At 43.8% G+C, this 25,000-nt stretch overlaps 1 protein-coding gene across 1 annotated transcript in view; it reads left to right on the top strand.

The window, feature by feature from the left end:
- Positions 1-18,231: 18,231 nt before the first annotated feature.
- Positions 18,232-25,000, top strand: part of LOC310796710 (adipolin) — a gene marked incomplete at its 5' end in the record, with an annotated part of 14,253 nt that continues 7,484 nt past the window's right edge. Inside the window, 3 exons of the mRNA XM_083658951.1 lie at positions 18,232-18,408; positions 21,111-21,221; positions 21,635-21,749. Of these exons, the coding sequence (XP_083515077.1) occupies positions 18,232-18,408; positions 21,111-21,221; positions 21,635-21,749 (403 nt within the window). The remainder of the gene's footprint in view (positions 18,409-21,110; positions 21,222-21,634; positions 21,750-25,000) is intronic.

Raw genomic sequence — 25,000 nt, 5'->3', positions numbered from 1 at the left:
ACAATATCACTATGCAATATAGCCAATCAGAAGTCATATAACATTAGCCACTCTCAATACAGAGTTACAAAGTGATGTACATGAACAAAACCAAGTACTGGTACTGTAGATAGACAAGCAAATAGACAAAGGACTGAGAAAAAAATCAAGGCATAAAATCTCATAACTGGCAAAACCTATAAGCCATAAGTGCAGAATATGAAAATCACTACTGATACCGCTTGTCTGATATTTAACCTTTATACAATTTAATGACAATGTGAAACTCAAAGTAGGATCAGATCTATGTATTAAATACACATTTAAAAAATAAACAATGTAGTGAGAAATGGGTGAGAAAATCGGCGTAGCAACATAAACAAAACCATACAGAGTGCGTAACGTACACAGTACATATAGTCCACCGCTAAATCTATTGGTTTGAAAACTATAACACCATTATGAGCACAAATCAAAGATGATACTCTCATAGATCTTGCTTTTACCATCGCTATAAATGCAACGTTGATGCTATGTGTTTTGTTGTTCTCCCTACTGATATAGTAGGAAGCATGGATGGATTACTGAACGGGCCAACCGGGCACAGGCCCAGGGGTCCAAGAGTGCATTTACTGCCCCCCGGTGGAAGGGCTTAGTCATTTATGTATTTACCGAAGCCCCCCATCATAACCATAATAAGCTACACATTGTGACCATGCCTCTGTCACAGTGCGTGTTCCACACAGTGTTCCATGTTTATCTACATGTACTGTATAGCGCTTTAGCAGTAAAGCTCTGCATCATAGAGAGCCAAAGTCACACCCTCTTCCGGGTTAGGCATATGAATCAAGGGGTTACATCCGCCATTTTATATTCCATATTTTCTCAAAATGTGTATAAAAAAAAATTTACTTGGTAAAACCAAGCGATTCAGCTATTTAGAATCAGGAGAGACCATAGAACATTTCACTCGGGCCAAAACAAAAAATAGTGGATTCCCCCCACCAATGTGCTCCGTTAGGTCACCTGCAGGGGGTGCTCTTTACACTTCCTGCAAGATTCACCCAGATCACATATCAAATGGCACAGCTATGGCCAAACACAATTCTGCTCACTCACAGGCACTTCCCATTCTTATTATATTATAGGATCGCCTGTAAGCATTTTACAAAATGTTTATGGAAAAATGAATGGTGGATGGAATCCCTTGGTCCGTAAGTCTAACCCTGAAGAGGGTGTGACTTTGGAACTCTATTGTCCAAAGGCCTCCTAATGTAAAGTCTTGGTGTACCAAGACCCCAACATGGTGTTTTCCACTCTTGATCTGTCAGAAGAAGAGGACCCACTGACTCATATACTGTGCTGTGCCATGCACTTACTGTGCCATGCACTTACTGTGTGGCCATACACAGTAGGTTTTGGGGCATTGCAGGCAGTCAAAGGCATGTTGCACTTTAAATATGTTCTTTAGGGCTAGGATAACATGTGTTTGCACCTTGTATTTCCTTTGTAATTGTTAGAATTTAATTTCTCTCCCGGTTATGCCATTTTTTTGTGCACTCAAATCCATTCACTTTAATGGGGGTGCACAGCAGACGCATGCAAACATGAGGGCAATGCGGTCACAATGCGCAGTGACTGCGACCACGTCACACTGAGATGGAAATAACTCAACTTTTTTGGAATGCCGCAAGTGCATGTCTCATAGCCTGAAAGCCTGAAATAAGACTGAATTGGGTGGGGACTTGAATCCCCACGAAGGTCCAGGATCTACCGGCTATATTTCACCATGCACCTGAAGGTCCAGGATCTACCGGCTATATTTCACCATGCACCTGAAGGTCCAGGATCTACCGGCTATATTTCACCATCCACCTGAAGGTCCAGGATCTACCGGCCATATTTCACCATCCATCTGAAGGTCCAGGATCTACCGGCCATATTTCACCATCCACCTGAAGGTCCAGGATCTACCGGCCATATTTCACCATCCATCTGAAGGTCCAGGATCTACCGGCCATATTTCACCATGCACATGAAGGTCCAGGATCTACCGGCCATATTTCACCATCCATCTGAAGGTCCAGGATCTACCGGCCATATTTCACCATGCACCTGAAGGTCCAGGATCTACAGGCTATATTTCACCATGCACCTGAAGGTCCAGGATCTACCGGCCATATTTCACCATGCACCTGAAGGTCCAGGATCTACAGGCCATATTTCACCATGCACATGAAGGTCCAGGATCTACTGGCTATATTTCACCATCCACATGAAGGTCCAGCATCTACCGGCTATATTTCACCATCCATCTGAAAGTCCAGGATCTACAGGCTATATTTCACCATGCACATGAAGGTCCAGGATCTACCGGCTATATTTCACCATCCATCTGAAGGTCCAGGATCTACAGGCTATATTTCACCATGCACATGAAGGTCCAGGATCTACAGGCTATATTTCACCATGCACCTGAAGGTCCAGGATCTACCGGCCATATTTCACCATCCACATGAAGGTCCAGGATCTACTGGCTATATTTCACCATCCACATGAAGGTCCAGGATCTACTGGCTATATTTCAACATCCACATGAAGGTCCAGGATCTACTGGCTATATTTCACCATGCACCTGAAGGTCCAGGATCTACCGGCCATATTTCACCATCCACATGAAGGTCCAGGATCTACTGGCTATATTTCACCATGCACCTGAAGGTCCAGGATCTACCGGCTATATTTCACCATCCATCTGAAGGTCCAGGATCTACAGGCTATATTTCACCATGCACATGAAGGTCCAGGATCTACAGGCTATATTTCACCATGCACCTGAAGGTCCAGGATCTACCGGCCATATTTCACCATCCACATGAAGGTCCAGGATCTACTGGCTATATTTCACCATGCACCTGAAGGTCCAGGATCTACTGGCTATATTTCACCATGCACATGAAGGTCCAGGATCTACTGGCTATATTTCACCATGCACCTGAAGGTCCAGGATCTACTGGCTATATTTCACCATGCACATGAAGGTCCAGGATCTACTGGCTATATTTCACCATGCACCTGAAGGTCCAGGATCTACCGGCTATATTTCACCATGCACATGAAGGTCCAGGATCTACTGGCTATATTTCACCATGCACATGAAGGTCCAGGATCTACAGGCTATATTTCACCATCCACCTGAAGGTCCAGGATCTACCGGCTATATTTCACCATCCATCTGAAGGTCCAGGATCTACCGGCTATATTTCACCATCCACATGAAGGTCCAGCATCTACCGGCTATATTTCACCATCCACATGAAGGTCCAGGATCTACCGGCTATATTTCACCATGCACCTGAAGGTCCAGGATCTACCGGCTATATTTCACCATCCACCTGAAGGTCCAGGATCTACTGGCTATATTTCACCATCCACCTGAAGGTCCAGCATCTACCGGCTATATTTCACCATCCACCTGAAGGTCCAGGATCTACCGGCTATATTTCACCATGCACCTGAAGGTCCAGGATCTACCGGCCATATTTCACCATGCACATGAAGGTCCAGGATCTACCGGCTATATTTCACTATCCACCTGAAGGTCCAGGATCTACCGGCTATATTTCACCATGCACATGAAGGTCCAGGATCTACCGGCTATATTTCACCATCCACCTGAAGGTCCAGGATCTACCGGCTATATTTCACCATCCACATGAAGGTCCAGGATCTACCGGCCATATTTCACTATCCACATGAAGGTCCAGCATCTACCGGCTATATTTCACCATGCACATGAAGGTCCAGGATCTACCGGCCATATTTCACCATCCACATGAAGGTCCAGCATCTACCGGCTATATTTCACCATGCACCTGAAGGTCCAGGATCTACCGGCTATATTTCACCATGCACCTGAAGGTCCAGGATCTACCGGCTATATTTCACCATGCACCTGAAGGTCCAGGATCTACAGGCCATATTTCACCATGCACCTGAAGGTCCAGGATCTACCGGCTATATTTCACCATCCACCTGAAGGTCCAGGATCTACCGGCTATATTTCACCATGCACCTGAAGGTCCAGGATCTACAGGCCATATTTCACCATGCACCTGAAGGTCCAGGATCTACCGGCTATATTTCACCATCCACCTGAAGGTCCAGGATCTACAGGCCATATTTCACCATCCACCTGAAGGTCCAGGATCTACCGGCTATATTTCACCATCCACCTGAAGGTCATGTTCTACATCAGTTCTACACTACACATGATGTGAGTACACTACACATGATGTGAGTACACTACACATGATGTGAGTACACTACACATGATGTGAGTACACTACACATGATGAGAGTACACTACACATGATGTGAGTACACTACACATGATGTGAGTACACTACACATGATGAGAGTACACTACACATGATGAGAGTACACTACACATGATGAGAGTACACTACACATGATGAGAGTACACTACACATGATGAGAGTACACTACACATGATGTGAGTACACTACACATGATGAGAGTACACTACACATGATGAGAGTACACTACACATGATGAGAGTACACTACACATGATGAGAGTACACTACACATGATGAGAGTACACTACACATGATGAGAGTACACTACACATGATGAGAGTACACTACACATGAGAGTACACTACACATGATGAGAGTACACTACACATGATGAGAGTACACTACACATGATGAGAGTACACTACACATGATGAGAGTACACTACACATGATGAGAGTACACTACACATGATGAGAGTACACTACACATGAGAGTACACTACACATGATGAGAGTACACTACACATGATGAGAGTACACTACACATGATGTGAGTACACTACACATGATGAGAGTACACTACACATGATGAGAGTACACTACACATGATGAGAGTACACTACACATGATGAGAGTACACTACACATGATGAGAGTACACTACACATGATGAGAGTACACTACACATGATGAGAGTACACTACACATGATGTGAGTACACTACACATGATGAGAGTACACTACACATGATGAGAGTACACTACACATGATGAGAGTACACTACACATGATGAGAGTACACTACACATGATGTGAGTACACTACACATGATGAGAGTACACTACACATGATGAGAGTACACTACACATGATGAGAGTACACTACACATGATGAGAGTACACTACACATGATGAGAGTACACTACACATGATGAGAGTACACTACACATGATGAGAGTACACTACACATGAGAGTACACTACACATGATGAGAGTACACTACACATGATGAGAGTACACTACACATGATGAGAGTACACTACACATGATGAGAGTACACTACACATGATGAGAGTACACTACACATGATGAGAGTACACTACACATGAGAGTACACTACACATGATGAGAGTACACTACACATGATGAGAGTACACTACACATGATGTGAGTACACTACACATGATGAGAGTACACTACACATGATGAGAGTACACTACACATGATGAGAGTACACTACACATGATGAGAGTACACTACACATGATGAGAGTACACTACACATGATGAGAGTACACTACACATGATGTGAGTACACTACACATGATGTGAGTACACTACACATGATGTGAGTACACTACACATGATGTAAGTACACTACACATGATGTGAGTACACTACACATGATGAGAGTACACTACACATGATGAGAGTACACTACACATGATGAGAGTACACTACACATGATGAGAGTACACTACACATGATGAGAGTACACTACACATGATGAGAGTACACTACACATGATGAGAGTACACTACACATGATGAGAGTACACTACACATGATGAGAGTACACTACACATGATGTGAGTACACTACACATGATGAGAGTACACTACACATGATGTGAGTACACTACACATGATGAGAGTACACTACATATGATGTGAGTACACTACACATGATGTGAGTTTCGTTTGTCAACAACTGAGCAAGGTGCCCCTGGGTCCTAGTGCCCTTCGCTCATAGCACACAGGCAGGCAGGCCCACACACACACAGGCCAGATTTAAAGAAAAATATATACATATTCCCTTTAATGATTCAAATATGGGACAAATGGCGTTCCGTACCCTTCCTTACCCATACCCTTCTTCCCCTTCTCTTCCCCTTCTCTTCCCCTAACCTACACTGAACTCTCACATGAAGTCTAGACCTAACCTAACTCTTATTCTAACATGGCTCTTATTCTAACATGAAGTCTAGACCTAACCTAACTCTTATTCTAACATGAAGTCTAGACCTAATCTAACTCTTATTCTAACATGAAGTCTAGACCTAACCTAACTCTTATTCTAACATCAAGTCTAGACCTAACCTAACTCTTATTCTAACATGAAGTCTAGACCTAACCTAACTCTTATTCTAACATGAAGTCTAGATGGAGGTCCCAGCTCTAAACCTCCTAAAAGAAGAGGAGCAGCAAACTGCCCTCACTGTGAAGGACTTTCATCATCGCTCTATCCTTGTGAGGACATTTGGGTCACATAAAAGTATAAGTACAAGAATAAACACACACACACACATCAGACATTCTTCGTTCCCTGCAGGCAGCGATCGATCAATCCCACTTGATTGCTAATGTCTGGCTGTTTAATGCTGTAATGTGTTCTGTCAGTGAGCGGCTCTTTCCTCGGGTCACTTCTGATCTACGACCGGATCAAAATCTGTGTCATCTGTGGTCCGCCTGGCCGCCGCAGGACGTGTTGAGGAGGAGACGAGCTGCCCCGCCCCTGGCCCCGCCTCCCTGTCCTCCCAGCCCCGCCCCCTGTCCTCCCAGCCTGGACCCAGACCATCAGTCACCTTAAAGAGCCGTCACATGAAAAATCACTGCTTCTTTTTGACCTTGTTGTCGATGTTGCTGAACTCACTCTTCACATGTTCACCTGTTCACCTGCTCACCAATACAAGACAATCAATCAATCAGCTATGGAATCATGACAGCCGCGATGCCCGCAATTTAAACGAATGTGGGCGTAACGTGTGGGGAGGGGGAGGGGGGATCATGTTTGGATCATGGCCATTTTCTAATTCGGCCTTCATTTTGATGTCAACTACTGTATACACACCTGTAAGGTTTCATGACTGCATCTTGCACGGTTTAGACACTATCTATCACGTTCACAAAATCTGTTCACAGAAAGACAGACATATACAGTATATATGTTTATATACCTGGCAAAGTATACAAAAGCACTTCTGTGGTCGCAAGAGTAGGGGTGTGACCCCGGTGCCCTGAGGGGTGTAACCCCGGTGCCCTGAGGGGTGTGACCCCGGTGCCCTGAGGGGTGTGACCCCGGTGCCCTGAGGGGTGTGACCCCGGTGCCCTGAGGGGTGTGACCCCGGTGCCCACACAGGCCTTCCTTCCATCATGGCCACCTAATCATCCCTCCTTACTTAATTGGCTCATTCAGTCCTCAACTCTCCACCATGACAGCTGATGTGTGGTGAGTTTTCTGGAGCAAACATGGCTGCCGTGCATCACCCAGGTGGGTGCTGCTACACATCGGTGGTCGATGAGTTGAGTACCCCTGATATGTGACGCACATTGAGTAGCTACTTAGAAAAGCAATGTAACACCTCTTAGAATTATTATTAAAATTGAAATAAAATCAAACTATATACAGATCTTTACAACAAAAAGCAGGAGTGGCTATTGGTGTTTGTTTGTTTTAAGCTGTGCCACGCCCACTCCTCAAAACAGTTTCTGTCAAGATGACATAGAGGGCGACATTACAGGACTTACATTTCCATGGTGTTCCTTTTTGTGTCCACTTGGTGGCAGCATTGGCAGATCCAGCAAAGTTATAAACAAGTATACAAAGTTGTATGTTTGTTTTTCGGAACTTTTTTCCCCCTCTCTAACTAGGCTGCTGCCTAATAAATGGCAACTCTTCTCAAAAACTGGAACTGGCAAAAATTGCAAGTTGAGGAACCCGTTTTGTAATTTTTGCAGAGAAAAAAGCAGGCATTTTGAAAAATTGCAAATAATGAATTTGCATTAATTATTGCGATTACAAAATTGCTATTTCCTGGAGGGACTTGATAACATTGTGTTGTCAACCCTATATGAAATAGTTGATAAAATGTGAGAATTTGTGGATAGACACCATTTATAGTTTTGCCCAGGGCACCTGATTGGCAGAAACCGGTCAGTCTGTTTCAGGAGATATACAGTCATTTGTGTTTCTGCCAATATTTTGTGCCCATATTCAGTTTCTTGAAAAGTAACTATTCTGATCCGAATAAATGACAGCAGCCATTGACCCCTGCATGAAGGGTTAGGTCTTAAGTCTTCTCAGGGTGGAAGCAGCTTTTAGACCACGTCTCCCTTTAAACCTTTATAGCCATAAAATAGCCTTCCATCCTTTTCAAGCTGCTTATCCTTCAGAGCTGTAGGCCATAAAATACCATCTGCACTGACAGAATACAACACAACACAATCAAATACAATGCAATGCAATGCAATACATTAAAATACAATGCAATACAATACAAAATGATTTGGGTTGCTGTCAGATAGTCTAGATCAGGGGTCTCCAAACTTTTTTTAATGGGGGCCAGATTAGATCATGTGAAAATATGGGTTATAAAAAAAAAAAAAAAAAATCACATACAATTGTACTCTTAAGTATTTTGTTTAGCATCTGAAAACATTAGTTCTGCATGTGATGTTCCTACTTGGTGATTGTACAAACTGTTTGATAGTGTTGTCATCGAAAAATGCAAATTGAACTTGCTTGATTAACCAATACTGTGTAGAGGGCCACATATAGTCTATTTTGAGAGACAAGCCGAGGGCCACTTAAAATCTGTCCACGGGCCATAATTGGCCCCAGGGCCAGACTTTGGACATGCCTGGTCTAGATAGAGCTCTGGACAGGAAGCTGGTCTAGATAGAGCTCGGGACAGGAAGCTGGTCTAGATAGAGCTTGGGACAGGAAGCTGGTCTAGATAGAGCTCGGGACAGGAAGCTGGTCTAGATAGAGCTCGGGACAGGAAGCTGGTCTAGATAGAGCTCGGGACAGGAAGCTGGTCTAGATAGAGCTCGGGACAGGAAGCTGGTCTAGATAGAGCTCGGGACAGGAAGCTGGTCTAGATAGAGCTCGGGACAGGAAGCTGGTCTAGATAGAGCTTGGGACAGGAAGCTGGTCTAGATAGAGCTTGGGACAGGAAGCTGGTCTAGATAGAGCTTGGGACAGGAAGCTGGTCTAGATAGAGCTTGGGACAGGAAGCTGGTCTAGATAGAGTTTGGGACAGGAAGCTGGTCTAGATAGAGCTTGGGACAGGAAGCTGGTCTAGATAGAGCTCGGGACAGGAAGCTGGTCTAGATAGAGCTCGGGACAGGAAGCTGGTCTAGATAGAGCTCGGGACAGGAAGCTGGTCTAGATAGAGCTTGGGACAGGAAGCTGGTCTAGATAGAGCTTGGGACAGGAAGCTGGTCTAGATAGAGCTTGGGACAGGAAGATGGCTGGTTCAAGTCTTGTGAATCTCTGGCCTTGGAAAGTGAATGCATAACACACGTACTGTACTGTATACTACCACTGAGGAGCCGTTGAGCAAAGCACCGAACCCCAACCACTCCTGGGTGAAATAAATGCTTATGGTTTTATGGTCTCTTATGTGGAGGTCTACCAGACACAAACTGCACTGAACTCCAGTTGAACAGTTCTACTCCATAACGCCATTTAAGACTGAGTTGTTACCTGAGGTTCATCATTTAGTGTCTAACACTAGAGGATCCAGACTAGAATCTCATTGAATCAACCAAGGTTCCCTGTTTAAAATGTACAGTCAATTGTTTCAGTTGCTTATTGTCATAAATCAGTTTGAGCAAAATGCTTCTCAGGTTCAAAACAACAGAGCCACTCTGCAGCTCTTTGTATCGTCCGCTAACAATTCAACCTTCTCTGGCCACGTTCTCTCTCTGCTTACTGCACAGAAGATCCACACAAAGACAGCAACACATATTTATACTGTATATCATCACAGATTGCATTTTAACTATACTATCAAGAAATATTCTTTGTATTCCTCTGGATCAATGTTTGAGTTAATTTCCAAGAAGGTTACATTTACATGACATGTTTTGATTTTGTCAACCAAAGACTTGTTTACCTGCTGTTAAAAACTATCAATCTCATATCTCATAAATGTGTCATAATAATGACATCATGGAAGCTGCCACACAGCAGCATAGAGAGAAGCTTCAGGACGTTCACATGTCATCTGTTGATGGAAGAGGTTTTCACAGACGTCATGATGACGTCTGATGATGTGAAAAAGTGTCAGTGAAAGTCGATGGGAAGGAACTCAAGACTCGCAGCCATTCCATATACTTCCATAACTGTGGCAATAGTGTGACTAAGTAATACAACTGTTTGCAGGGATGTGTGTGTTAGGAGTGAGAGTTTCACTCCATCCACAAAAACTGGCATTAAAAGCTTTTGAAAATCTTGAAGGAAAACTCCTACGATGCCTAAATCACTGCATGGACAAAGCGCTGCCTGGAACGCTTTCTGACACTAGGCCTACTCCACCATGGCCACAACAACCACAACAACTTCTCAACCCTTCTCTGGGAGTTTGTTTGAAGCATTCTGGGAAATGTAGGAAACTTCCATCATGACTAACTACAGTGTACAGTAGACGCTGACGAGGCAGGTTGAGTTACAGTGCGTACAGTAGACGCTGACGAGGCAGGTTGAGGGACAGCAGTGTACAGTAGACGCTGACGAGGCAGGTTGAGGGACAGTGCGTACAGTAGACGCTGACGAGGCAGGTTGAGGGACAGCAGTGTACAGTAGACGCTGACGAGGCAGGTTGAGGGACAGCAGTGTACAGTAGACGCTGACGAGGCAGGTTGAGGGACAGCAGTGTACAGTAGACGCTGACGAGGCAGGTTGAGGGACAGTGCGGTTTCACCAAAACAACTTACAACATTTCACCACAAAATAAGAATGTGTTGTGAACATCACAGACTGATGAGATGATTCTCTTCTACATTCTTTGAATGCTCCTTAGAGAGTATATACATCTGCCCATTCAAATTCCAAGGTAGACCGGAAGGAAGTTCAGTAGTATTCGACCAATCACGACATAATTTTGACCAGCTTTCCCCTCTGTGAGTATATAGTTGTCGGGAGCATTTAATTGTGGGAAGCGACTAGAACTAGATGAGATCTAGCCTGGATGGAAAAACCTCGTTCTGAGTCTTCCGGCTATGGGCGGAAGACCCGGAACCAAAGTGCTGTAGCTACTCCAGGAAATGTTTTCGCTCAATTCTTGCGTTCCGTTCAGACGTAATGTTATGGATCCGGCAAGTTTCTTCAAGTACTTCTTTGAATATTTCGTTTGGTCCATGCTTCTTATTTTGTCTATAACTCGTAGCGACTGGCGAGGTTAAGCTGCCTACTGCTGCATTTCTATGGGGGAATGAAAACACTGCGGACCACCAGAAGACAGGGCGGTTCTTCTTCTGTCTTCCTGCCTGTAGTAACGCGTTACTACAGGCAGGAAGACAGAGGTTAGGTGAGATCTGATCAGGGCAGTTTTCCTTCAAGTTTTCTGATCAGTTGATTAGTGATCAATAGGATCAGCTGTTATAGATCCTGAAGCTTCCCTCAGCCTGGCTTGACTGTTATGATCAAAGCTTGTTCAGCATGTTAACCCTTTGTATCCTGGCTAGTCACTCCTTCCTCCATGTGTACCACACAGTACAGGTGCATTTACTTTCTGTAAAGAGGAATGATAATCACATGTAAACATTAATGATAATCACATGTAAACATTCAATTGATATTTTAGGAATTAAACAATTGATACAGAGGTGAGGGGAAAATATGCAAACCTCTTGGTAATGTAACTCCCCCCCATGTTCTGGGATGTCTCTAATATTATTATTATTGAACATTGTATTATTATTTATACTGCATTGCTACTGTTCCTCATATTTTTTGGATACATTTTCCTACTGAATGCATTGGGGTGGTACTGTACTTACTTAGGTGTAGCCTACTGCAATTCTGATGACTTGTAACATTTTCATTGAAACAAAAAAAGCTATGTCAACCATCATTTCATCCTTTGGTCCTGTGAAAATTGTTTATTATTGCCTTTTTACATCATTATTTATCGATATGAGGTTCGGTTTCCACTCCAAAACAATAATTATACAATTAGCAATGGGTGACATGTTTTTCCTCTCACCTCTGCATAGAACTGAGCTCTGCATCTGTCTCCTGTGTGCTGTTTGACTGTCTTCACTCTGGCTTTTATGAGATGCCCTCACTCAGCTCTGCATCTGTCTCCTGTGTGTCTCCTGTGTGTCACAGGCACACCTGTCTCCTGTGTGTCTCAGGCACACCTTTATTTTATTTTTTATTTATTTAACCTTTATTTATCCAGGTTAGCCTCATTGAGATTAAGAATCTCTTTTTCAAGAGGGACCTGGCCAAGAAAAGCAGCATACAATTACACAAGTTGCAGACGCCACAACAAACATCTTATAACATTACAACACTACATGGTACACACACACATTCAGTGATTCATAAAAGCAAGTTAAACTATGAAGAAAAAAAACAGTTGCAACTTTCACCGTCCTCCCTACCTTTAACCATCGTTTTAAAAACATTTAATGAGACCAGCTCCTGCAATTTCAGGTCCTTCTGGAGCTCATTCCATGCCGTCGGTGCTGAGAAGTGAAACGCCTTTTTACCATACTCTGTACGAGCCCTTTTTACATTCAATAAAAAAAAGTTTTGTGAGCGTAAAGAGTAATTGTTGTTGCTCTGCTGGACAATGTATGTACACAAATAATTTGGGAGTTGTTTTAATATCGCCTTGTAAATAAATAGATACCAGTGACTCAGCCTACGTAGAGTCAGAGATGGCCAGCCCACTTTCTCGTAGAGAACACAGTGGTGAGTTAGATTTTTACAGTTTGTGATAAACCTTAAAGCCCCGTGATAAACAGTGTCCAGCAGACGCAAAGAACCTACAGGAGCATGCATGTACAAAATGTCTCCATAATCTAGTACAGGTAAAAAAGTAGCAGAGACAAGCTTTTTTTTTACCTCAAAAGAAAAACATGACTTGTTTCTAAAATAAAAACCTAACTTGAGTCTCAGCCTTTTCAACAAGGACTCTATATGATACCTAAAAGTAAGACCATCGTCTATTAAAAAACCCAAGTATTTGTAAGTTGATACTCTTTCTATAGGTTTATCCTGCAGTGTTTTAACCTGAGGTAAAGATTGGGGCTCTTTTTTTGACCTGGTAAATACCATCAGCTTGGTCTTGTCAGTATTCAAAAAAAGCTTCAGCTGACACAGCTGCAGCTGTAAAGCATTAAAAGCATATTGAAGGTCCTCAAAAGCCTTCTTTAATGTATCTGCACAAGAATAAATTATTGTGTCATCTGCATATAGATGAAAGCTAGCATGTTCTACACCTTTACCAATGTTATTTATATAAATTGTGAAAAGAAGTGGCCCAAGGACTGAACCCTGTGGCACCCCCTTGTGGACAGTTAAAGTATCAGATGTCAAACCATCAAATTGCATACATTGTGTTCTATCTGACAGGTAATTACCAAACCAGCCTACTGCCTTCTCAGATAAGCCAATATTGGCTAATCTTTTTAACATGATGTCATGATCAACTGTGTCAAAGGCCTTTGACAAGTCAATAAAGAGGGAGACACAGTGTTGCTTCTCATCCAAGGCACTAATAACATCATTTATGACTTTCATTGCTGCTGTTGTGGTGCCATGTTGCTTTCTGAAGCCTGACTGGTACTGAACTAAAATATTATTATCTTTTAAAAAAAGCTTGATCTGATCACATACCAGTGTCTCCAGAACTTTGGCGAGTACGGAAAGCTTGGAAATAGGCCTGTAGTTATTCATAATAGAGGGGTCACCACCTTTTAAGAGAGGAAGAACAAAAGCTGACTTCCATGCACTAGGAATAACATTTGATTCAAGGCTAAGATTAAATAAATGAATTAAATAAATGTCTCCTGTGTGTCTCAGGCACACCTGTCTCCTGTGTGTCTCCTGTGTGTCTCAGGCACACCTGTCTCCTGTGTGTCTCAGGCACACCTGTCTCCTGTGTGTCACAGGCACACCTGTCTCCTGTGTGTCTCAGGCACACCTGTCTCCTGTGTGTCACAGGCACACCTGTCTCCTGTGTGTCACAGGCACACCTGTCTCCTGTGTGTCTCCTGTGTGTCTCCTGTGTGTCTCAGGCACACCTGTCTCCTGTGTGTCTCCTGTGTGTCTCCTGTGTGTCTCAGGCACACCTGTCTCCTGTGTGTCTCAGGCACACCTGTCTCTTGTGTGTCACAGGCACACCTGTCTCCTGTGTGTCTCAGGCACACCCTGGCACACAAGCCAGGAATAATCCTGTCAAGTTGTCCACTATTTTCATCTCCTAAAGTAACTAACTATCCTAGTTACTATTTCAGTAATTGAGCTACTATATTTGAAAAAGTAATTAGTTATATTAGTTCTGAAATCAATGATCAGCCTTTTGTTTTTCACACATTTAGGTGGAGATATTCAGGAAAGATATCACACCAAGCCACACAGTCCTTGAAAAGAATCTAGTTACTCTGAACTCTGTTCTCTCTCCTTATAGGCTACATTTTAAATTAGTGACTTTTTTACTTTTCCTTACACTGTACATAGATAATAATACTTACTATACTATTACTTATCCTTGTACAACGAGCCTACTACAGCTATAGGCCCACTATTGCTACCACTACTATTACCACCACCACAACTACTACTACTACTATACTTGTATACTGCTTGCTTCTATACTGCTTGCATGTTCTAAGTGTATGAGTGATGACTTTGAGGTCAGCTGTGGTTTTGTGGATGTGAAACAAAGCAGAACTCTTTGAGGAGAGAGAGATGTGGAGCCTAAACGGAGAACAGGTCTGATAATGCTATCAGCAGCAAGCAGGGCTTCAGAGAAAAAAGGGCAGTTCTACCAGAGAATCTCACTCAACTGTGAGCCGCATTACATCACATGACCACACCCTGCCCTATCTGCCCCGTGTGTGTGTGTGTGTGTGTGTGTGTGCGTGTGTGTGGGGGTGTGTGTGTGTGTGTGTGGTGTGTTTGTGTGTGTGTGTGTGTGTTTGTGTCTGTGTGTTTGTGTGGTGTGTGTGTGTGTGTTGTTTTGTTGTGCAGTAAAGAAATGGCAACCTCCGGCGGTAGAAAATTAAAGCCAATGTGGAACTACCTTAAACTGTCATTCTTTCTAATGGCCAGCAGAGGGTGACTCAGCAGGCAGAATGTGTGGACATCAATGGGAAAATGACCCTGCTTCTAAATGGGTTTATGGCCTCAAACACTGTTTCAAGTCTTCAATTTCAACAAGATGTTTATTTAGTAAATTATGGTCCCATTTAGTGTAAAATACACCATAAAGCAGAAATGCTTTGGGACATGATTGACAGGTCGCCTGGCCAGTGATCGTGCAGTGGCTACATCCATATATTTGTACAGTCTATGGCAGTATTTATTTCATTTAATTTAGTTCATATTATTGAATTTTATTCTTATTTTTAATGAGACACTAACAGCCTCTTGCACCCTCTAGTGGCTGAAACCTCCCACTGCTGGATATTTGAATGTAGATGAATTTGGATGCAATTTCATACGTTTCGTACAAATGATGCAATTTCCACCATCGATATGTCTTGTCTCGCTCTTTAGCCTCCTCCTCCAATCTGACCCAACTGTGAGACGCGTTTCATCACACACACGAGCATCCCACCACTCCCTGCTTATCTGCCCTCTGTGTTGTGTGTGTGTGTGTGTGTGTGTGTGTGTGTGTGTGTGTGTGTGTGTGTGTGTGTGTGTGTGTGACAAAAGCTGGTGGATGAGTCTCTCCACCTGTCCCCTCTCTACGTTTTCACAATTTAAAAAAAACATCATCCATGTCAGAACTACTACTGGTACTACTCCTGGTGATAGTGTACTGCTAATATTACTACTATACTGTCTATTCTGTTCTACGCTCTATTAATACAACAGTGTGCTGTGTAAGACAGTGTAATAGGCCTTTTCACAGCAGCCATTTTGATTGTAAAAGCAGGATAAACACAGGTGTAACCAATAATATTAATGGGGACCCTGGCACTTGAACCCCTAAATGGAATGGAACCATCATTAATGGCATTGCTTACACCTGTGTTTGCCCTGCTTTGATACCTCAGTCAAAACGGCTGCTGTGAAAGGGGTCTATCGGTAAAGTTTCTAACATCATTTCTGAAATCAAATTCAATGTCTTTCTCATGCTCTCTTTCAAGTTCCACTGGCTTTCATGTCAGTGCAGATTAACAAACAACAGCTCCTATAAACACAACAGGTTGAAGTGCAGCCCATATCCTACATTCACTTTCCCAGCACTCGAGCTACAGCATTGGCATTAGGACCCAGGGGAGATCAGGTCAGAGGAGGAAAAGTAAGTTGGAGAGGAAAATAAATGGAGGGGGAGGAGGTGGAAAGAAGCAGAAAAACAAAGTCCCAAAGCACAGAAAGACAGATGGAGGGAGAGATAGAAAGAGACAGAGACAGAGGGACGCTGGAGAGACATTCAGGAGAAGACTGCGGAGAGATGGAGTGACAGCTGGAGATCCACAGACAGATAGAGAGAGAGAGAGAGAGAGAGAGAGGAGAAGACTGGGTTAGGGAGGAGCTGAGGAACCAGAGGAGGAGTCTGGGGATAGGGGAGGGGAATATATAGGAGAGGAGGTATGTGTGCAGACAGAGCAGACCTCCAGACAGGCAGAGAGGATCTGAGCTGAAAACAACCAGAGGAGGAACACCATCACTCATCTAGCATCAAAGGCAGAGAAGGAACCCAGAAGACAAGATGGACGAGAAGATGTGGAAAAAGTGAGGGTGAGAGCAGGGCTGTGAAGGAGAAGAGGAGGGTACGGGTGCACCCATACTGTACCACCCACAGTGCCAATACCACACACACTCACACACACCACACACACACACACACACACACACACACACACACACACACACACACACACACACACACACACACATAGTATTTATGTCAGGCGAGGTGGTAGAAGCTTAGCAGAAGCTGGCAGCTTCTTCTCGCACGCTTTCTGCAGACAGCGAAGGCTCCACGGCCACAGCCAGGCTCTGACATGCTGCTGACAGGCTGGAAAGTTCACTCTGACCAGGGCTGGAGGAGATGAAAAAACACACAGAGACGCTGAAAGACGAGAAGAAAAGGACGTGAACGCGAGTGAGCAACCAGACCTTTGAGAGGGAAAAAGACACTGGATGACAGTGAAAGACATTAGAAGAAAAAGACAGAAGACAGCTGAGGTGCAGAGACAAGGCGTGAAAGGACGAACACCCAAACCGTAACCCTAAGGAACGAAACCTCCTAAACCTAAGCCTAACCAAGAGAAACATCAGAGAGGAGGAAGATCCGTTAAAACCAAGAAAAAGCAACCACCATAAGATCAACCTACATCACACGAGTTACAGGCCAGTGACAGCTGAACATCTAGACTGCTCCTCGTCTACCAGCAGAAGAATCCAGATCATAAAGCCTTCAATTTCATCCAGTGGGACGTGAGTCACATTTTCTTTTGCAGGCTACTATACAAATGAAGAAGTAAGAGAGAGTTACTGTTCCATGAAATCTTTCCACAAAACCCTAAAATATTTTGGTGTTCAGATAAGGAAAAACTAGAATGGCTGTGTAATTGTGATGTGTTTAACTGTGCTAAATTTATCTCAAAAGCCTGGAGAAGAAGGCAAGATAGATTATATCTTCAATATTTATTGTGATTTTTCAGTAACACATAGTAAGCTTCTGTCAGGGAATTACAAGTTCTGCTCTACTCAATGATGGTTTGAACATCTGAAGGTGAAAAATGCTTTAGGCTGTACTTGATGGTGTCTTGTACACCCATACAATTGTACTGTCTGTATGCACGACACAATAATCCAATTTCATTCATTCATTCATTCTAACAGAGAAGACTTAAAGGAAGCTCAGTTCCATCATGGGCACCTCCTAGGCCGACGGAGACGAAGAACTCAACACCTTTGTGAAGGAGCAACCACCAGGACTGCAGCTCCACCACTCCCCCAGCATGCTGGCCAGGTTAGCCCAGGGAAGGACCTCTCCGGGTGGGGTAAGAGGGCGGCTGCTGCTCCCTCTCCTTCTGGGACTGATGATGATGATGATGACGATGGTGGTGGCAGAGGCAGAGAGCGAAGAGAGTGCAGAGATCTTGGAGGAGAGCGATGCTGCGAGCACCGAGATCCCAGTAAGTTAAAAACACAATGATTATAATGGTTTGATGTGCAAAGTCTTAGTCTGATTAAAGCACTTCTGATCTTCTTGGTGGGTTTGGTGCAAAGATCAACTAGTAGCACAGATGCAGGAGCAGGACAACAGGAAATTGGTATAGGGACAATGACAGTAAACTACTGTAGAGGCTACATCCCACTCAAACCAGGTGAGTCCCAAGTGACTTATTTAACCAGGTGAGTCCCATTGAGATGACAAGGTGTCTTTTTGGAGGGAGCAGCAATACAGTTTCAACACAGCAACAAGCATTCAAAGCACATGAGAAACATACAGTAGCAGCTCACAGAATCAATATGCCTAAAAGACCAACAGGAATACTCAGGCAAAACACAAGCAGACAATCATACAAAATAAAAGCAATTACCAAGAATACAGTGACAGCTCATATTGCTGCTGTCTTGTGAAATGTTAGCCCAAAATCACCCCAAAATGATCTCCTCCCCCTCATGCCAGGAGGAACACAGGTGTAGTTAACTCCTCCCCCTCATGCCAGGAGGAACACAGGTGTAGTTAACTCCTCCCCCTCATGCCAGGAGGAACACAGGTGAAGTTAACTCCTCCCCCTCATGCCAGTTGAAACACAGGTGAAGTTAACTCCTCCCCCTCATGCCAGGAGGAACACAGGTGAAGTTAACTCCTCCCCCTCATGCCAGTTGAAACACAGGTGAAGTTAACTCCTCCCCCTCATGCCAGGTGAAACACAGGTGAAGTTAACTCCTCCCCCTCATGCCAGGTGAAACACAGGTGAAGTTAACTCCTCCCCCTCATGCCAGGTGAAACACAGGTGAAGTTAACTCCTCCCCCTCATGCCAGTTGAAACACAGGTGAAGTTAACTCCTCCCCCTCATGCCAGGTGAAACACAGGTGAAGTTAACTCCTCCCCCTCATGCCAGGTGAAACACAGGTGAAGTTAACTCCTCCCCCCCATGCCAGTTGAAACACAGGTGAAGTTAACTCCTCCCCCTCATGCCAGGTGAAACACAGGTGAAGTTAACTCCTCCCCCCCATGCCAGTTGAAACACAGGTGTAGTTAACTCCTCCCCCTCATGCCAGGTGAAACACAGGTGTAGTTTGTCCATATAACACACAGGGAGGTCACCAGCTCCATAGCAGCCTTCTCCAAAACAACTGAAGTCAGTGGGAAGTAACCAGTTCTTCACAATTCCAAAAAGACCTATATTATATTTACACCATGTTAGTGACAGTCTGAACTACAGCTGACTGACTTGCAACATAAAGGTACTGTACATAGGTCTTTCTATTCACAGTGTGACTGTTTGGCTGTTTTTGTTTTGTTTTGCTTATAGAATCACATCATAATTTATGATTGGAACAGCTGTTTAGATCATCACCTTTCTACAAAACCATGGACCGCTGTACCTCGTTTTAGGCTATAGAGACACTGCGGAGCACATCATCATTCAGAATCCACGCCCAAAACGGGGGGAAACAGAAACCCCCCCTCCAATCCTGGCGTTCTCCTATGTCGCATGCATGGTTGCGTGTTGCACAAAAAGATCATATATATACGGAAGATGAACACTCCAACTAGATCCATATTTTTCTCCTCACCAATTCTCAATGGCTTCCTTGTTTTGCTCGAGAGTACAGAAAAACTTTAACTGGCGATTTTTTACATTTGTTGTGTGCGCAGCCCCACCACACAACAGCTTTTAGCTATGTTTAATTCAAGGAAAATGACGCTGGTGATTGAGAGTGAAAGGAGCGATTTCCCCCGTGATGGGCGTGGCCTATTTCATGCAGTGTCTCTATGATGTTAAGACTCTGTTTTGAAAAGACGATCTGAACAGACACAGTTAGCCTATGATATTTACCATTTAAATACATTATTAGGTTATTGTTTTTATAAATTAACTAGGCATCTCATCAGTGATGTCATCACTGACATCATCACTGAGCCTCATGTGTGAGTGAATTATCACTGATGATGTAATCAGTGGGACAGACAGACAGAGAAACAGTCCTAGCTCCCTTTTATAGATAATAAGATAGATAGATAGATAGATAGATAGATAGATAGATAGATAGATAGATAGATAGATAGATAGATAGATAGATAGATTATGGTGGAGTGGGATCACTATCAGACTCAAGGATGAACTGATTCGATTTTGGTGGTCAAAGGTCAAAGTTCAAGGTCACTGTCACCTCACGAACGCCATTCCCAAGTTCGTTAACGCGATATCTCAGGAATGCCTTGATGGAATTTCTTCCAATTTGGCTCAAACGTCGACTTGGATGCAAGGATGATTTTGGTGGTCAAAGGTCAAAGGTCAAGGTCACTGTGACCTCACAAATTCCATCCCAAGTTTGTTAACGCGGTGTCTCAGGAATGCCTTGATGTAATTTCATCTAATTTGCCTCAAACGTCCACTTGGACTCAAGGATGAATTGATGACATTTTGGTGGTCAACGGTCAAGGTCACTGTGTGACCCCACAAACTGAATGTTCAAGCTTGGTAACGTCAGTAACACCTTGCATTTCTTCACATTTGGCTCAAACATCATAGTTCTAGTTTATTTCTGTGATGGCAAAGCACTATATTCCTATAAAGGGGGGGAGGGGGGAGCACTACACCCCTGGGCTTATTGTTGTGATGATTGTGGGTGAATGTCATGTTCTCATCTGTCCTCCAGGAGGTGCTGTCCTCAGAGCTGCTGTCTCCTCACAGCTCCTGGCTGGTCTTCAGGAGGAACTCCAACAAGGGAGACAACAGGAGAACCAAACCCTCCAAGAGAAGCTCCAAGGTCAGTTCACTCCCAACCAACATCAAGTCACATTTGACAAGGTGGTGGAGGTGTGTGTGTGTGTGTGTGTGTGTGTGTGTGTGTGTGTGTGTGTGTGCGTGTGTGTGTGTGTGTGTGTGTGTGTGTGTGTGTGTGTGTGTGTGTGTGTGTGTGTGCGCGTGTGTGTGTGTCACACTCTCACCCTGTGTGTGTGTGTGTGTAAAGTGTGTGTGTGTGTGTGTGTGTGTGTCTGTGTGTGTGTGTGTGTGTGTGTGTGTGTGTGTGTGTGTGTGTGTGTGTGTGCATGTGTGTGTGTGTGTGTGAGAGAGCGTGTGCATGAGTGTGTCACACTCTCACCCTGTGTGTGTGTGTGTGTGTGTGTGTGTGTGTGTGTGTGTGTGTGTGTGTGTGTGTGTGTGTGTGTGTGTGTGCAGCATGGTCTCCCAGGCCCCCCAGGCCCTCCAGGGCCACGGGGCCCCCCAGGCCCACCCGCCCCCCTGTTGCCCCAGCAGGAGCAGCTAATACAGGAACTACAGCTGAAATTGAAGGGTGAGAAACACACACACACACACACACACACACACACACACACACACACACACACACACACACACACACAGTCTGACTCACAGAGGCATGCTACATGCTTGATATTAATACTAACAGTAAAAATACTGACATTGATATCCTGTATCACTAATACTAAGAGGTAGTTGATAGTCTATTTGTAACATTTCAACAGCTTATTTCACAGATGGTCTAGTCTGTGTCAGAACCCTCGGGGGGGTCACGGGTCAGAACCCTCGGGGGTCGCGGGTCAGAACCCTCGGGGCGTCGCGGGTCAGAACCCTCGAGGGGTCGCGGGTGTGTGTGTGTGTGATGTTACAGACTCACAAGGTCACTGTTCACTCCCAACATTTACACTTCATTTGTTCACTTTTAGTCGCTGGATGTAGGTTATATAAATACAGGGCTAGTGTGTGTGTGTGTGTGTGTGTGTGTGTGTGTGTGTGTGTGTGGGGGGGGGGGGGGGGGGGGGGGGGGGGGCAGGCTGTCTGAGTCCTTAATAGGGGTAATTTTGTGGAGGGAGCGTGGATGGGACTTGGCTCGTCTGACACATACACATACACACACACACACACACACACACACACACACACACGTCTGCGTGTGTGTGTATGAGTGTGTGTGAGTGTGAGTGTGTCTTTGGAGGGAGCGTGGATGTGACTTGGCTCAACTGCAGGATTCCTGACATTCCTTCAGACTCGCTGGTGTGTCTTTGTTACTTTCTGTGTGTGTGTGTGTGTGTGTGTGTCTGTGTGTGTGTGTGTGTGTGTGTGTGTGTGTGTGTGTGTGTGTGTGTGCGTGTGTGTGTGCGTGCGTGTGTGTGTGCGTGCGCGCATGTGTGTGTTTGTTCATTCATGCATCTCGCTCTTTTTCCACTGCTGAGTTGCTTCATGTGTTGTGTTCACATCATGGTGGTTTGTGCAGGAGACAAAATAGCAACGTTGGTGGAGATCGGTCAAACAGGCTAGGAGGAGATGTCAAAAATGTCTTTTCCAAAGCTTTAAAAACTTTCCAGGCGGACCTTGAGCCAGATTTGTAGAGCAAGGTCAGCTGAACACTTGGAAAAAAGTTGCTTGCAAATCAGAAGTTAAGTTATTGATTTTTTTTAAGTGGATCCCATCGGAAATTGAAAGCTAATTGTCAGGAAGTGGAAAAAATGTGGTGCTTTTGTCATGAACGTCCACATCCATTAACTAAGCTGCCTGACTATATTAAAGAAGTCGTCTTAGACTGACGTCATGACTGTGACCTCCGACCTCAACACGTATCATAACACAAACTGTCCCCATTTAGACAGTTACAGTTTTTATAAATTGTTGGCATGTTAATACTGATTTATTGACATACATGTGAACAGCATGTTGAAATGCGTCAATGTAAAGCTAATCTTAACAATTCAGCTCTCCTTTTGGGTAGTCTATCTAAATCAGGGGTGCCCAAATTCTTTCCCATGAAGGGCCAAAACTCAATCTGGGTGGAGGGCCGAGGGCCAAAAATAAAGGTGGTGGAATTACATTAAAATGTATTGTGTTTTATAGAAAATTAACATTCTCAATCTAAAATAACATTTCAATATAATAATCTACTTTTTATCTGTTTGAAAAAGCGAGGGCATGTTTCGTTTCGTAGTGGCGACGTATATTGTACTCTTTCAAAACAGCCACTCTCTGTCTGCAAATGAGACAAACCGCTGTTGAATTTACTTCGGTAAAAAAATACTCGTCTTGCCGGCAATTCCAACCGGAGGTGAACCGGTTGGAATAGCGTGAACCTCCCACGTGCTATGTCCTACCAGTGAAGCTTCCCCTGTCAGGTGAAAAGAAGCGGCTGGCCATGTCTCGGAGGAAGCCAGTTTTGGCTCTCCCCAGATCGGCAGAGGGTGGAGTAGCAACCAGGATAAATAAAAGTAAAATTAGCACTAAGGGGGATAAAAATGGGATAAAAAAATCGGGGAGAAAATATTTAGGGGGAAAAAAATAAAAAATAATCCCAAATCCGTGGCGGGCCAAAACAAACAGGGGGTCCCCAAATTGGTCAGCACTGATCTAAATGATATGCTGTTGTATAGGCTTATTATTTTATAAAGATGAACCACCGGTACGAATGGTGTGAACGAATAATGATTCTGTGTAAGCGCTTTGAGCCTTGGAAAGGCGCTGTATAAATCCAATTCATTATTATTATTATTATTATTAATAAAGACAATCAAATGGTTTAAATATAAAGTATTGATCTGAAAGGTAACTAGTATCTATAGCTGTGAAATAAATGTAATGCAGGAAGTACAATGTGGTAACACTTTACAATAAGGGTACATTAATTAAGGGTTAATTAATGTTTAGTTAATGCTTAATAAGCAGTTGGTTTGACTCATAATGTAATGTCAACTCAACTAGGCATTTACTTCATACGACCTGAATTTCCTTGTTGGTAGTACTCAAACTTTTGTTGATTGAACTTGAAATATGTAGTTGATCTAATTGTTTTATCAGTTTCATCTTTGTTGGTTTGACTCATAATATAATGTCAACTCAACTAGGCATTTAGTTTGTCCAACTTAACCCATTGATGATGCAAAGCGGAATTTTTTTCTGGTGGCCATATTTTCAAAGCGAAATTTTTTTAGGGTCACGCGGTTCGCGGTCTTAAAGGGATACACACACAAATGAGGGATATACATGCAAATGCTGCATCAGGTATCAATGGGTTAAGTACAGTAGCCTACTTCAAAATGTTACTACAGTAGCCTACTTCAAAATTGTACTTAAATACAGTAGTCTACTTGAGGAAATGTATTTAGTTACTTTCCACCACTGTGTTTGTCCCTCGCTTTCTGCCTCTCTCTCTCTCTCTCTCTCCCTCCCTCTCTCTCTCTTGTTCGCTTATCCCTCATTTCTCTCTGCATGTGTGTATGTTTATGTCTGAGTGTGTGTGTGTGTGTGTGTGTGTGTGTGTGTGTGTGTGTGTCTCGCGCTGCATGTGTGTACGCCTGTTTGTGTATGACGTGTGTGTGTGTGTGTGTGTGTGTGTGTGTGTGTGTGTCCCTCTTTCTTTTGCTTACTCTCCCTCTTGTGTGTGTTTATGTTTGAGTGTGCTTCTGTTAGGATGTGTCACCCTGTGTGTGTGTGTGTGTGTGTGTGCGTGTGTGTGTGTGTGTGTGTGTGTGTGTGGATGTGTGTGTGTGTGTGTGTGTGTGTGTGTGTTTGGATGTGTGTGTGTTGGCCTGCTGCCGC

This window comes from Poromitra crassiceps (assembly GCF_964638095.1).
Source record: "Poromitra crassiceps genome assembly, chromosome: 23".
Taxonomy (NCBI): domain Eukaryota; kingdom Metazoa; phylum Chordata; class Actinopteri; order Beryciformes; family Melamphaidae; genus Poromitra; species Poromitra crassiceps.
The sequence above is the reverse complement of the archived record's forward strand: the minus strand, read 5'-3'. Positions and strand labels throughout refer to the sequence as shown.